The sequence below is a fragment of the Pholis gunnellus genome, assembly GCF_910591455.1.
Source record: "Pholis gunnellus genome assembly, chromosome: 3".
Lineage (NCBI taxonomy): Eukaryota > Metazoa > Chordata > Actinopteri > Perciformes > Pholidae > Pholis > Pholis gunnellus.
The window spans coordinates 8,407,364-8,421,055 of record NC_136529.1 but is presented as its reverse complement, the minus strand read 5'-3'; the positions used below and the strand labels follow the sequence as shown (position 1 = coordinate 8,421,055).

The 13,692-nt window shown below is 38.2% G+C and overlaps 2 protein-coding genes across 2 annotated transcripts; both read right to left on the bottom strand.

Annotated features, from left to right (window-relative positions):
* Nucleotides 1-561: 561 nt before the first annotated feature.
* Nucleotides 562-4,552, bottom strand: LOC306694360 (caspase-1-like). The gene is made up of 8 exons (XM_079157163.1): nucleotides 4,412-4,552; nucleotides 3,083-3,367; nucleotides 2,850-2,932; nucleotides 2,479-2,655; nucleotides 2,142-2,391; nucleotides 1,900-2,043; nucleotides 1,640-1,749; nucleotides 562-1,514 (listed from the first exon to the last, which is right to left on the bottom strand). Exons 1-8 carry the CDS (start codon nucleotides 4,416-4,418, stop codon nucleotides 1,410-1,412), a joined length of 1,161 nt encoding a protein of 386 aa, XP_079013289.1. The 5' UTR covers nucleotides 4,419-4,552; the 3' UTR covers nucleotides 562-1,409.
* A 7,691-nt stretch (nucleotides 4,553-12,243) lies between these two features.
* LOC306715819 (uncharacterized protein) lies at nucleotides 12,244-13,024 on the bottom strand (the record flags this gene model as incomplete). Its single annotated transcript, XM_079186296.1, has 5 exons — nucleotides 13,014-13,024; nucleotides 12,836-12,904; nucleotides 12,684-12,749; nucleotides 12,529-12,597; nucleotides 12,244-12,442 (listed from the first exon to the last, which is right to left on the bottom strand). Exons 2-5 carry the CDS (start codon nucleotides 12,853-12,855, stop codon nucleotides 12,244-12,246), a joined length of 354 nt encoding a protein of 117 aa, XP_079042422.1. The 5' UTR covers nucleotides 12,856-12,904; nucleotides 13,014-13,024.
* Nucleotides 13,025-13,692: the final 668 nt, after the last annotated feature.

Sequence of the window (13,692 nt, the reverse complement as noted above, 5' to 3'; positions counted from 1 at the left end):
ATGCAGAAGTTAGTGTCCAAACTACGAGCCACCTCAAGATGGATTGCACGGCTAGTAAGGAATGTAAAGATCACACCCCACCGTTTTACCTTGGTCTGACCTCGCCTTATCTCAAAAGGTCCAAAATAGTCCATGCCAACTGAAGTGAAAGGTGGAAAATCCGGCATCACACGGTCCTGTGGAAGATCTGCCATTTTTTGCTCTCCTACTTCAGACTGCATTCGTAAACCTTTTGGGTAAGATTATGGGATTCTTAGCGTTTACAGCTGATCTGATATTACTTCCCCCCACTCTCAGGACACCTTGATCTAGGCTGGGATCCATTTCGGGTTAATACCAGTCCATTGTCTCATTTTCCTTTATTTCAGCAGGTTGAAGCCTTTGGACAGCAACATAGGCATCTTTACATTCATTGAGTGTCACCTTAAATTGTGCAAAGGTTAGTATAGTCTTTGACTATGTGGTGGCCTGTTCTTTGTTCTTCATACTGAGCCACGTTACGGGGCCCCGTTTCTCGACTCACACCTTAAACAGTCCAAATGATAACTCTGCAGACGCTGATTCCATTGCCGTCATTTGACCGGTTTATTTTCACTTTCAACAAACTTAACACACACATAATAGGTCTAACGTGAGGCCAAAGACTGTGCAGATGCCCCGTTCTACATGAAGGAAAAAACAGACTCAGTCCCACCCTTCCTCCTCACAGCTGATCCTCATCAGATTAATAACAATAGTTCACAAAGAAAAAAATATTATTCAGAATACAAATTTAATTATTACATTTGATATTTTATTGTATGTTGCTTTGGCCATATAGAGAATAAAAAATTGATTTCATACATTTCCAGGCAGGTGTGTTTCAAAATTTGGTGGAAGAACTAGGAGCCTGGTGCAGGCAATCATTCAATATCCTGTTAAATAGTTATATGACGCTCATGAGTAAGCAACCTGTTGAATACAAGTTGATGAAAATGCTGCATTAATTCAAAGGCTTACATACTGTTATTTATATATAAAAAAATATAATTGTATTTTATCATATTAGTTGTATCATGGATGGATTATGACACAAAGTGTCCCTGAACACAGACATATACAAGCTTCCCCACCGCTACAAACAAAAGGGCAAAACACCAAGACTAAAAGAGACACAAATCAACTGTGAACGATGCAGACGTATCTTTGTATTTTCTATTGTCTATCTGCGTCTCCTTGTTGTTTCTTTGAAGTCATTTTACATCTCTTTGAAACTATTTTGCATCTCTTTTCTCTGTCCTTTGGTCCCCAGGCCTGTGACCGATAGGCCCATTCAGTAAATCATTAATACGTTTGATCTATTCACAAAGTAGTATCTCAATTGCACACAGGTGGCTACAAGTCTGTGTTAAACAGAAGTGTATCCTGCCTCAGAGGCCTGGAAAGAAGTAGAAGCGCTTAGTCAGAGTGCATCTGTCTATGGTCGGCATCTGTCTTTTGGTTTGAGGGGAAAAATCTTCAAAGCGTTGCATGACCTGTGTGGTTGAAACAAACATTGTATGAAATTAAGCAAGACTAAGACGAATGAAACAAGAGCATCATCATTGATGCTCGCTATGTGGTGTTGTTGCCTCACTAACTGACATTACTTTCCACTTACTTTTCTGAAAAGTTCCCCAATATCATCCTTATGTGCGAAGGTGTTCAATACGCCAACAACATACTGGATGAAAAGAGACCCATTTTCCGGATGTCTAAATGAGACGGTATCTGGAGGAAAAACATACAGAAACAGGTCATATATTTTGTTTTTATTACATAAAGTAACTATTCTTAGCTGATTTCAATGCAAATTATTGATATTAATCTTCAATGTGTTATGAGGTGTAGAATAATCTAATAACATTTAAATGAACTGACCAGGGGTGCAGGAAAGAAAAGAAGTGAAGTCTTTTTCTTTGTTTACAACTTGGAAACTATCATCCTCAATGTTTCCTTCACCAGCGTTATCACAGACCACAGCTGGGTTTGCACAATCTGTAACAAGCACTGCTCCTACCTCCCCTGAAACACATGTGGCATATGTTGAATACAGTGCACTTAGACAACAAAGGAGACATAAGCAGACTCCTACATTAATGTATATTAATGTTTGTAGTCACCTCCTCTGCAGGCCTGGATCATGATGATCTTGGGTTTGTTCAGCAGCGCTGGACATCTCTGTGGGCCCAAGTATTTGTAAATGTTGTTGATGGGGAACTCGTCTGGTGTTTCATTATCAGATATCTTGCTTTTGCAGTCGACACCGAGGACAGCTCCCAGTTTCCCGTGTGACATGATAACCACCAACACGCTGTCTGTCTCTTTGAGTTTGGGATGTTTAGAGAACTCATTTACAGCATCATCTATTGCCTGTGACAACACAAAAAGGCAAACATCAGTTCACTCAATCAACCAGACACAAACAAATATACTTTATTTCCCTTTGTATAATAGTACCTTTCCTGTGAGGTTTGTGCGTTTCACCACGTCGTATCCCAGAGCTTTGAGCAGTTTCTCCATGTTCCTCTCATCCTCCTCAGCTCCTTTTCTGTTAAATGTCTCATCAGTAAACTTTATATTAGTGATGAGCAGGGCCACACGATTGCTCATGGATTTTTTGGCTGCAGGGTAAATCTGAAAAACAGATTTAAAGGGAAAGAAGTATAACAAATGTATGTATCATATGTCTGTATATATATATTGTAGGCTTTCTTAAGAGAACTATTTTTCCCACTTGTGAAACAACACCTTTCTATCAAGGTCAGGTAAACTAAGATGTACAGGAACCTATTTAATACTCTTGATATGGCTTTTTATGAAGGACTAACATCTTTATGATTCAGTTTCTCCTTCCAGAAAGCCTCGCTGGTATGGATGAGTGTGCGTGACCATTGCTGCTCCGTCTGTGGCTCTGCAGATGTCAACAGAAAAACATTTCTGTTTAAAACGGTGTGCTTCTTTCTCTGTAATACACCTCTATTCATGACAGGGTCAAAGAACGATATTAGTTTGAATCAAAATAGGGTGACGGTCTCACTATAGCTCAAATATGTCAGCTCACCCGGCTGAGCAGGTTGACCAGAGGACAGACCCAGTTCAGAGTGAAGGAAAGGATCTCTGCTTTGAAGGTGAGCGATCATCTTCCTGCTGGCTTCGTCTCCTTTCCTCCTCACCATGTCAATGAGACTGCGTGCTTTGTTTGCTGTGCTACTGTTGTCCTCAAGTACGGAGTCTTTCTCGCCCTTATTCAAGACACCATCTTCTAAAAGGTCGTCCAGGAGCTGGTTAATCACTACTTTGTGGGCCTTTCCCACAAACCTGGTCCTCACATTGACAAGCTCCTTACCTAGAAGAGGTGATAGGAAGCGAAAGAAAACGCACAGCTCAAAGGTTTTGATTTAAACAGAGGTACTAACATGAATAAGACATAAGTGATGTTATTTAGTATAGCCTCGTTGATATAAATAGGGTGAACACAACAGAGACACCTGTGATTATAAGGTAATACAATTCACCACCACAACAAAATACATCATCTGAACATTATACAAAAACGAAACATTATAACATTGATGAAGTTTAATTTATTGCGTGACTGTTGTATTTTAATTGCATTCGTTTTTGATAAGTGTATATACTGGCATCTGAGTGTCTAATAATATAATAAGTGTTAACTAATCATATAAACTCACAGTGACTTGGTCCTTTATTAATAGTGAGTTAGAGGAATCCATGATACATCCTGCATTACATTATCACGGTGCATTACTGGAGCGTGTGTTTATAACCTTGTTGTACAGTGTAACCATAAATCTATACGTTTTTAATATTTACATTTGTGTTCAAATAGTTATGCAACACTTCGCGATAGTATACTGTGAGTAATTATGTCGCGGTTGCGTAAGATTGACTGGTTTGTGCTCTTCCTCCTCACGGTGTGGAGAAGATGAATCTTTCTTCACTTGAGGTGCTGACGACTAAAATATGCTTTGGTCAAAATGTCACATTATATATGAATTATTACACCATCAGTGATCGGAATGAACAAACTCTTGAAACGACATTGAGCGGGCTATGAATGTAATGTAAAACATGTCACAGTTGTATATGGACTGATCAACATGATAGGGCGGACATGAGCACCAACAAAGTGAAACTAATACGTGGCACACACGAAAACATGCAGAATGATCCAGATTTTACTTTAACAGACGTTGTTAATCAAAGGAAGTGTAAAATATCTTATTTCTAACCCCTCATTGCGCAGACCACTTACAGTAAATACGGCTCGAATAGATTTGAGTCGACTGACTGATCGCCGGCATATCGACGCCAACATACAGCAAAGTTATGGTCACTTGTAAAGTGCATTTAGAGCGTGATCTCTTACCTGCCATCTCTCAAATCTCGTGTCACAGAATGTTTTAACCAGAGTCTGCGAGTCCGCAGTCCTTTATGCAGAAACGGCCGCTGAACAAAAACCGCGGGCGTCGCCCACTAGTTGAGATGGCAAGATGTTTCCTGTTCCACGAGTAACCGACTTGATATTATCACAGTCGGTAGCCTATTACTGCTGCATGCTCACTACGTGTGTTTTTTTTATAAAGAGAGTCATTGCTCCAAATGGTGTAACCAGCTCTTTGTGATATTAAACCACATTTTAAATAGTTGACACTCGATGAACCGCGCAATAAAACAGGATTCTGTGCGCATCTTCCAGCAGCATGCAGCTAAATCAGGTGCCTCTCTGCTCATAAACTTCCAAAACAGACTAACAAGGCAAACACATAAAGTAACCTATCAACATGGAATACAATTATCATTTCATAATTAGTTCAACAACCAGGGACAATTGCTGTTTTGTGTTCTGATATGGGAATCTTTAAAAGGTATTTTAGTTTTTCCAACACAAACATTTCAGCATGTAGACAACATGTGCTGCTGCAGTTTATGAAGGATTTTATGGTGTATTGTTTTTTACACGTACATTACATTTTTTTTAAATGTAAAACCTGTTAAATGTTTTCCCCGTCAGTATTACATTAAACAAGATACAGTTTGTCCCATTACAGAATATATGTATGTAAATTCTAAGAAGCTGCAAGGAAGTTTTATTTGTGACACAATAATGACTTAAAATCTGCCAGATTTCCAATAACTCAAATGGTCACATGGCAGGTCAATTAAAACAACACACAGTTAAAAATATATATCATTTTGTAATGAGTCATACACGGTGTAACTGAATTTGACAGCGATATATTATGCTGAATATCAGGTTAATAGTTAGTTGGGGTTTCTGCTTGTAAAATGTTTAATTTTCAAAAACACATTATTTTTCTCATACGGTCTGAACCTGTATTTACCCTCTCTCTAAAACACTCCGTGTTAGTGTCTGTAAGAGCCATTTTGTTATTGTTTTGTTTTGTACAACCTCCCACTTGGGGGCGTAGAGCCGCTGTCAATTAGGCCACAGGTTATTATAATCAGGGGGAGTGATCATCTTCCTGCTGGCTTCGTCTTCTTTCTTCTTCACCATGTCAATGAGACTGTGTGCTTGTCTGCTGTGCTACTGTTCTCCTTAAGTACTGAGTCTTCCTGGCCCTCATTGAAGACACCATCGTCTAAAAGGTCGCCCAGGAGCTGTGTTATCAGTTCTTTGGTCACCTTATCCATGCACAAAAGTACCCCTCACCTTGGAAAGAACTGTGGATATTTTTCGTCTTAAATTCAGATTATTCAAGAGAAAGTACAGATGAACAAGACATACTCTAATATTCTTGGGTTTGTTCAGCAGCCAATCACAGCCCCCAGTTTCCCTTGAGACATGATAACAATTACAATGTCTGTCTGGGCAAGTTTGGGATGTTTATAGAACTCCAGAGAGCATGAGACCACAAAACGTCAGACACAGGTTACTGTATTGCTAAATCAACCAGACAAAAAAAATGTTTTCATCATCACACATCATCATAGACCACACATCACTAACAAGAACAGATCCAGCCTTTTTATAACGTATATGGCAAACATTTCATACAGTTCAGGTTGCTCCCCGGGCGCTTTACAGCAGGCCGCTGCATAGTGCTTAGGAAGGGGTTAAATGCACCTCTATGTATATATGATGAATAAAAATATTGTTGACAAAAGCTGCAATCACTAACTCAAACAGATAGAGGATTCTTCAGCTGTGAAGAAGATTACTTAAATTTAACATAACATAACTTAACTTAACTCAGTGGTTCTCAAACTTTTTCTGTCGCGCCCCACTTTGGAGGAAGAAAAATGTTCATGCCCCACCGCCCCAACAAAACTGTAACAAAATGGTCCATGTTGAACTATTATTGAAATAACATTTTGTGACGCCATATGCTCACACATACCAGGAGCATTTTATTTTAAATATGAGCTTTAAAATGTAGCATTCTGGTGTACTCTGAGAAGAGAATTAAGTGATAAAACATTTGCTTTAAGCAAAAAACGAATTTATTATTCAGTTATTAATCAGTATTTCAGCTCTATTATTATTATTAACCTTTAAAAGTGTGTCATATAAAAACAAAGATAGCAAGAGTAGCGAGAACCATCGCCTGTACAAATAAAGTGATTAGTTTTCATTACTGTATGGCTTCATATTAACTTCTACTGTTACTGTGAAGCTGTTAGAATTGTGGCCAATCTTCTATTTGCAATTAATATGCATTCAATCCAGTTCAATTATTTAAATAAAAAATGATAATCTACTCTGGCTAAGGTAGCTTATCAAGAGTAAAATAATAGCTGTGATTTAACTGCACGTGGGACTGTTGGTACTCTGGCTGTTGTCATCACAGTGAACAGTGTCTGCAGTGTGATGAGAGGGCACGTGAGCCATTGTTGCTGTACTTTATCTCCTTGGAGCAGAGGCTGTATTCAGCATACCCTGCCTTATTAATATATTTAAAATACTGTGACAGCAGGAAAATGTACTCACGTCTGTTCAGACCTCCACCTGTATCCAGGCCCAGCTCCTTGCTGGGCCTGACCCTGCGTCGAGCTTCCTGAAGCTCTTTGACCTCATCATCTCATCAGTATCTGGGCCTTTCATTCGAATTTGAGTTAAAACAAACAACCTGCAAACAGATCCGCCGGTGTTCTGGTTTTACGTTAACGAGTAACCACTGACTTAACTTAACTTCACAAACTGAAGGCACACGAACCGACTATATTTCTGTATTTGCATTTGCACGAGCAAGCAGAATATATACATTATGTTTGTGAAATAAATACAATTAATACATATTATATGAATTATTATAAATAAATAAATTCATTCTGAGTCATGTTGAGCTTCGTAAGAGATGTTTGTGACGTGTTTTCCGTACTTCTGTTAACTTGTTTACGTTTATTTTCATTTTTTAAACTTTTTGAGGAAATCATGAATTTACCTGTCAAAAACTGATGTCATTCCTCAAAGTTAGGCAATTGTTTTATCACAATATTAACACACTGACACAAACTTTTCCTCTGGCTACAAGTGAAGAAGTCAAGAAGAGGCTTCAGATTACAGTTGCCTTTACCTTTATCTGGTATCCTTTTCACAGAATATGGTACCAATCAAAATCCAGCCTACAAATAAGATTAAAAGATTATATATATATATTTAATTAAAAGGAGACCTCTGCTCTGTGCACTCTCCCCAGGATTCTTTTGACGCAGTGGGCTACTTCCATTTGGCTCTGGCAGCGGCCCTGGAGGACCAAGCTAAACCCTGAGGCTCTGTGGTGTACATGAAGCTGGCCGAGATCCACGGAAACCACATGTCCGATGCTCAGCTGTGCCGAGAAGGCAGAGACAGAGCCCAGAGTCTGAAGAGATCTGGCTGGAGAGGAAGGTGCTGCTATTGGAGAGGGGAACATGAAGGATGCAGTCACAGAGCTAGGCCAAAAGAAGGACGAGGACTCTGGTGCTGATCACTGAAAAAAATGATTTGGCCCCCTTGTAAATGTTACATGTCTTAATCTAGTTTATTTCATCGATTTTAATGTGTAGTTGAATCCTACGCATCTTTTTTAATTAATCTCAAAATGTACTGTGCTCGTTTAAAATGAGTTAATTCCATTCAGTTAAAAGTAATGAGAAATATGTACAATTTAATTTCTACACGCTTCTCTGTCTGCGCATGGGCAGACTGCTAGAAATTCAAATTCTGAAGGTGGGATTTTTTTCATTCAGGGGGATTTCTGTTAGAAGCTCCTGCACTGCCGTCAGTAACCATATGTGTGTTATATTTGTTCTAAAACAGTTTTCTTTACACTTTAAAACGGTGTTTGATAGAAAAAAGCATTTAGCTGGCACTATCAATTGTGTGTTTGCTACTTTAGCTAACGTTACAATAGCTAATGTTAGCTTAGTTGCTACTTTAGCTAACGTTACAATAGATAGCTTAGTTGTGTAATAACATAATGTGAAGGTAATATGTATGTTAACATTAAGCTAACGTGATATTGCTCTCAAGTATAATGCTAGGTGAATTCAATTGTAGTAGCTTTTAGACTGTTTTAGTAGCTTGTGGACTTCACAAACATGCATGCAAATGTAATGGACTATTTAATGAGTTGTAGACTGGTTGCAAGTATGTTTTTAAATATTTTTAGTATGGTAGAATTAGACAAAGCAAACTGTGAAATCACGTTAGTAAATGGTGTTGAAGATGCTCTCAGACAGCAAGGGGCTAATGTTACCTTGCAGCCCTGACACAGTAACATTAACATTGTATTGCAGTAGCAAGCTGCCATAACGTTAACGTTATATTGCAGTAGCAAGCTGCCGTAACGTTAACTTTATATTGCAGCAAAGCTGCCGTTCAGTCAATTCAATGACACTTGTCACCATAGGGCCTGTATTTATTCTAGACATTTTTTGTAATTATTGATGTTTTGAGGGATATTTCACCAACTGTAATTCTTTTTATACAGGTGACAAGTGCTTTCAAACATTAAAGGGCTGCCATCCTCTAGGCATCCAACTTGAGAAAGATGATGGGCATCTCATTCTGAAGTATATGGTAAGTCAATGTAACTGCATATGCCAGCCACATGTACTGTTTTGTATTACAGAAAATGTGTTAAGATCCTAATATCATTAATAGTTACAACAAGTCATTGCGACAGCACAAAGAACTTGGTTCACACCTGTTGAATAGGTATAGAAAATGTCTGTGATTTTGAGTAACGAAAACAATGCTGATTTAACCTGTATGTAATTAAATATATAACATAAACCCTTTTCTTTTTTCTCATATTCTCTTTCAGTATACAGGACATCAAGGAGATGACATCCTGAGAGACTTGAAGATATCCACCATGTGCATACATGTCATCAAAAGAGGATGGAGAAGCTGGACGTTATGATGACAGTGACATTAATGCTGAAGGAGTAATCATTCTGGACAATATTGGATCCGTAGCCCGAACTCCCTTCAATGAGGCCAGGAGTCATCTATGCGTTGAACACGTGAATTCATTCAGAAAGTGCTCTTGCTTTCCCTCAAAGTACTTTGACCAAAGACCAATGTCAGTTCTGGACTGGTGGATTTCTTCAGCCGTTCATGTGAACTCTGTTAATTAAGCTGCATTATTATTTCTGGTTTGGAGGTGACGGAGAACATTTACTATAATGTGAAATGCAGCTTAAGAAGATGTTGCAAGCTGAAAAACATGTGTTGGACTGTTGTATTAACACTAGTGTGAACCCTGGACATAGGGGCTTGTTTTTGTGAGACATTGGGTATTATATTCACTCAATGCATCCTTTCGATCAACGTGTTTGCTGTCTGACAGCTATGGTACTGGTGCATTGGTTTTTTGTTTGTTAGCAATGGCACTGGTATAAGTAAATGTCCTGCATTCAAAGTCTTAAGTAAAAGTGTTATCAGCAAGTATTCTCATCAAAATGTACTTTTACATTTACTGCACAATCAAATGTATTGTGCAGTAAATGCACAATAGAACTTTAGTATCTTTTCATCTGAAATGAAACTAAAGCCTTCAGACAAATGTTAAAATACAATATTTACCTCTGAGATGTATGGGAGGAGAAGTGGAAAGTATAGCATAACATAGAAATACTCATGTAAAGTACAAGTACCTTATATTTGTGTGTAAGTACAATACTTGAGTAAATGTACTTATTTACGTTGCTGGTAAGGAAGATAATGAAGTTGTAAAAAGTGAGTATTTCTGTTTGCTTCATTTGTGTGATTGTTACCGGCACCAGACCTATGGGAAATCTGGACCGGCAGCAAAGGTTACACAGGCTAGGAAGCACTGTGTAGCCAACTGATCTAACTGTGGATTAATACAGAGAGAGGACCAACGTTAGCGTCACGCTCAGGCCAGAGCTAGTTTTATTCTGAGCTGCATTGCAGATCATAACATTTCACAATTTACATCAACATGGTGTGAACAAATTCAAATGAATTCAAATATATTCCACATCTCGTCTTACTAACATTTAACAACTACGGTGTAACACTGAAGTTCACGGACGGAACTAGCTAGGTAGCATTACAATGTTCGTCAGAACAATTAGCTACAAAATATAGCTAACTTTTTTTGCTTACATTACAAAACATTTAACTGCATTTACATTCGATCGCAACCCAAGTTGCGGACAGAAACAAGTTTAGCATACCTGTGGATTATTAATACAGAGAGAGGACCAACGTTAGCGTCACTCTCAGGCCAGAGCTAGTTTTATTCTGAGCTGTGCATGAGCCTGTAGCTACGTTCTCTCTAATGGATCCACAGCAGCACCAAAGCATCATCTACTGACGTGATCGTGTATTACCTCGATATAAAGTCTGAAGAGTGTTAGAGTAGTTCAATTATTAACAAAGAAAGTGTGTGGGGGGGGGGGGGGGTCTGTTTTAATAAAAACTAAACCTGTAGCATTTCTAACCTACTACATAAACATGGAATGTATTGAAAGTTAAGATACTAGTAATAGCTAAAAATGTTTAACTAAATCAAACATAATTTTAGTTTGTAGAAATTAAACTATTAAATTGATCTGAATCTACTAAAACAAAAAAGGTAAATAGTAATTGAGGTTACATAATACATTTGAGTAAACTGAACATGAACATATTGAGTAAATAGTCAAAGTAGTTGAGGTAAAATTATGAATATAAATTGAGTAAAGTCAACTTAAAATATATATCTGGATTTAGATAAATTTATTTCGTGCAACTACTTACCTAAAAGAAAATTAAGTAAATTCAACACAACATTTTATTCAGTGTATGGAGCGTACAGAAAGTTTGCTGAAGACAAACTGCATTTTCACTTCACCTGAAAATGGAAAATGTGAAGATAAGTTTGCTTCCAAGAACTGATATAATTCACAGAGACACAGAGGATGGATGTACAGACACTAATATTGGAGATAATCACAATAATCTTGACGCAGGTGGCCCTCTTGTGGACGCCTTTGGGTCTGAGACAGAAACCATTGCCAGTCAGTTACAGTGACAGCATTTTCACCAAGTCCTTACAGCCAAGGAGCAGATCTCAGACTCCAGAAGCTCCAATGACACTTTACAAACTCACCAGACTCAAACAGATGGGAAAGACTTTGACACTGACTATCACACGCCCAGTCAGTTACCTGATAATCACAAAAGTGACATCACAAGACACAGCTTCTGATATTCAGGATGAACAAAACACCCCCTAAAGAAACGGATGTGCATGCAGATCCGATTAAATAAGATGTCAGTCTTGAGGACAATCGGTCTGTTACTGACCGAACAGAGACTAATTGGCATAGACACCGATAAAGCTGTAAGTGTGGACGACTGCACAGAGAAATTAGATAAATGTGAACATATAGTCTTTGAGTGGCACGTTACATTCTTCACTGACATATCCTGTGTCTGGTCACATGTTTCTTGACCAGCACATTGACTCCAACGTCCCAGCCACATGGCACTTATTGTAGGAAATATGACGTCAATAAATTAAGTTTTCAGAACATTATTGACTCTAAACTAGCTCTATATCAAATGTAAACCACATTGTGTAAAAGTCATTTATATCGGATGGTGTTTATCACAAAATTAAATTTTTCAAGATCATTGCTGTCGATATTATTTATTCGTATACCATATGTCTTTCACTATAATGAAGGAAAGAGCTTGAAAGTTAATTTAAAACTCAAATTTATTTTCATTGTTCAGTGTTAAATATCACATTGCATACTGAATAATTTGGCCCAGCCCAAGCTCTCTAAGAAAACGAGGAAAAACTCCCCAAAATCCTGGTGGCAGGAAAATGGGAAGAAACCTCGGGAAAGGCAATTCAGAGAGAGATCCCCTCTCCTCGGACGGCTGGGTGTGCTACAAGATCTGCAAAAGCAGGAGTTCCTCACGTTCTCCTTCCTGTCAAAGAGGGAGCAGCATTAGTATTTGAATGACACTTATGCATGACATTAGCTAATATTAATATAATAATTCCAATTACTCACAGGCTGTTCTTTTGTAGCATAACCTCGTCCTGCAGAATGACAATGAAGGAGTTCCTCACGTTCTCCTTCCTGACAAAGAGGGAGCAGCATTAGTATTTGAATGACACTTATGCATGACATTAGATAATATTACTATAATAATTCCAATTACTCACAGGCTGTTCTTTTGTAGCTTAACTTTGTCCTGCAGAATGACGATGGAGTTCCTCACGTTCTCCTTCCTGTCAAAGAGGGAGCAGCATTATTATTTGAATGACACTTATGCATGACATTATATAATATTAATATAATAATTCCAATTGCTCACAGGCTGTTCTTTTGTAGCATAACCTCGTCCTGCAGAATGACGATGAAGGAGTTCCTCACGTTCTCCTTCCTGTCAAAGAGGGAGCAGCATTATTATTTGAATGACACTTATGCATGATATTATATAATATTAATATAATAATTCCAATTACTCACAGGCTGTTCTTTTGTAGCCTAACCTCGTCCTCCAGAATGACGATGAAGGAGTTCCTCACGTTCTCCTTCCTGTCAAAGAGGGAGCAGCATTATTATTTGAATGACACTTATGCATGACATTATATAATATTAATATAATAATTCCAATTACTCACAGGCTGTTCTTTTGAAGCATAACCTCGTCCTGCAGAATGACGATGAAGGAGTTCCTCACGTTCTCCTTCCTGTTAAAGAGGGAGCAGCATTAGTATTTGAATGACACTTATGCATGACACTAGATAATATTAAAATAATAATTCCAATTACTCACAGGCTGTTCTTTTGAAGCATAACCTCATCCTGCAGAATGACAATAAAGGAGTTCCTCACGTTCTCCTTCCTGTCAAAGAGGAGCAGCATTAGTATTTGAATGACACTTGTAGTATCCAAACCTTATCAGAATGTAAACTTTCAGTTGAAGCGTGTTTCTGGTCCTAAACACAAATCTCAGACAGATACCGCTCGTAGAGGAAAGCAATACTTGTTTTATTGATCCAATCCATATATGTTAGTGAGAACGACTTCCTTTATTCCTAAAGTTATCCCGATTACCTCGCACAGGATCCACAGGTTCATCCACCTAACACATTCCATCAGACACGGTCGGAAAACTGTGCCGCTCCATTCATTCTTCAGATACTACCAAAACTCCCAACCGTCACT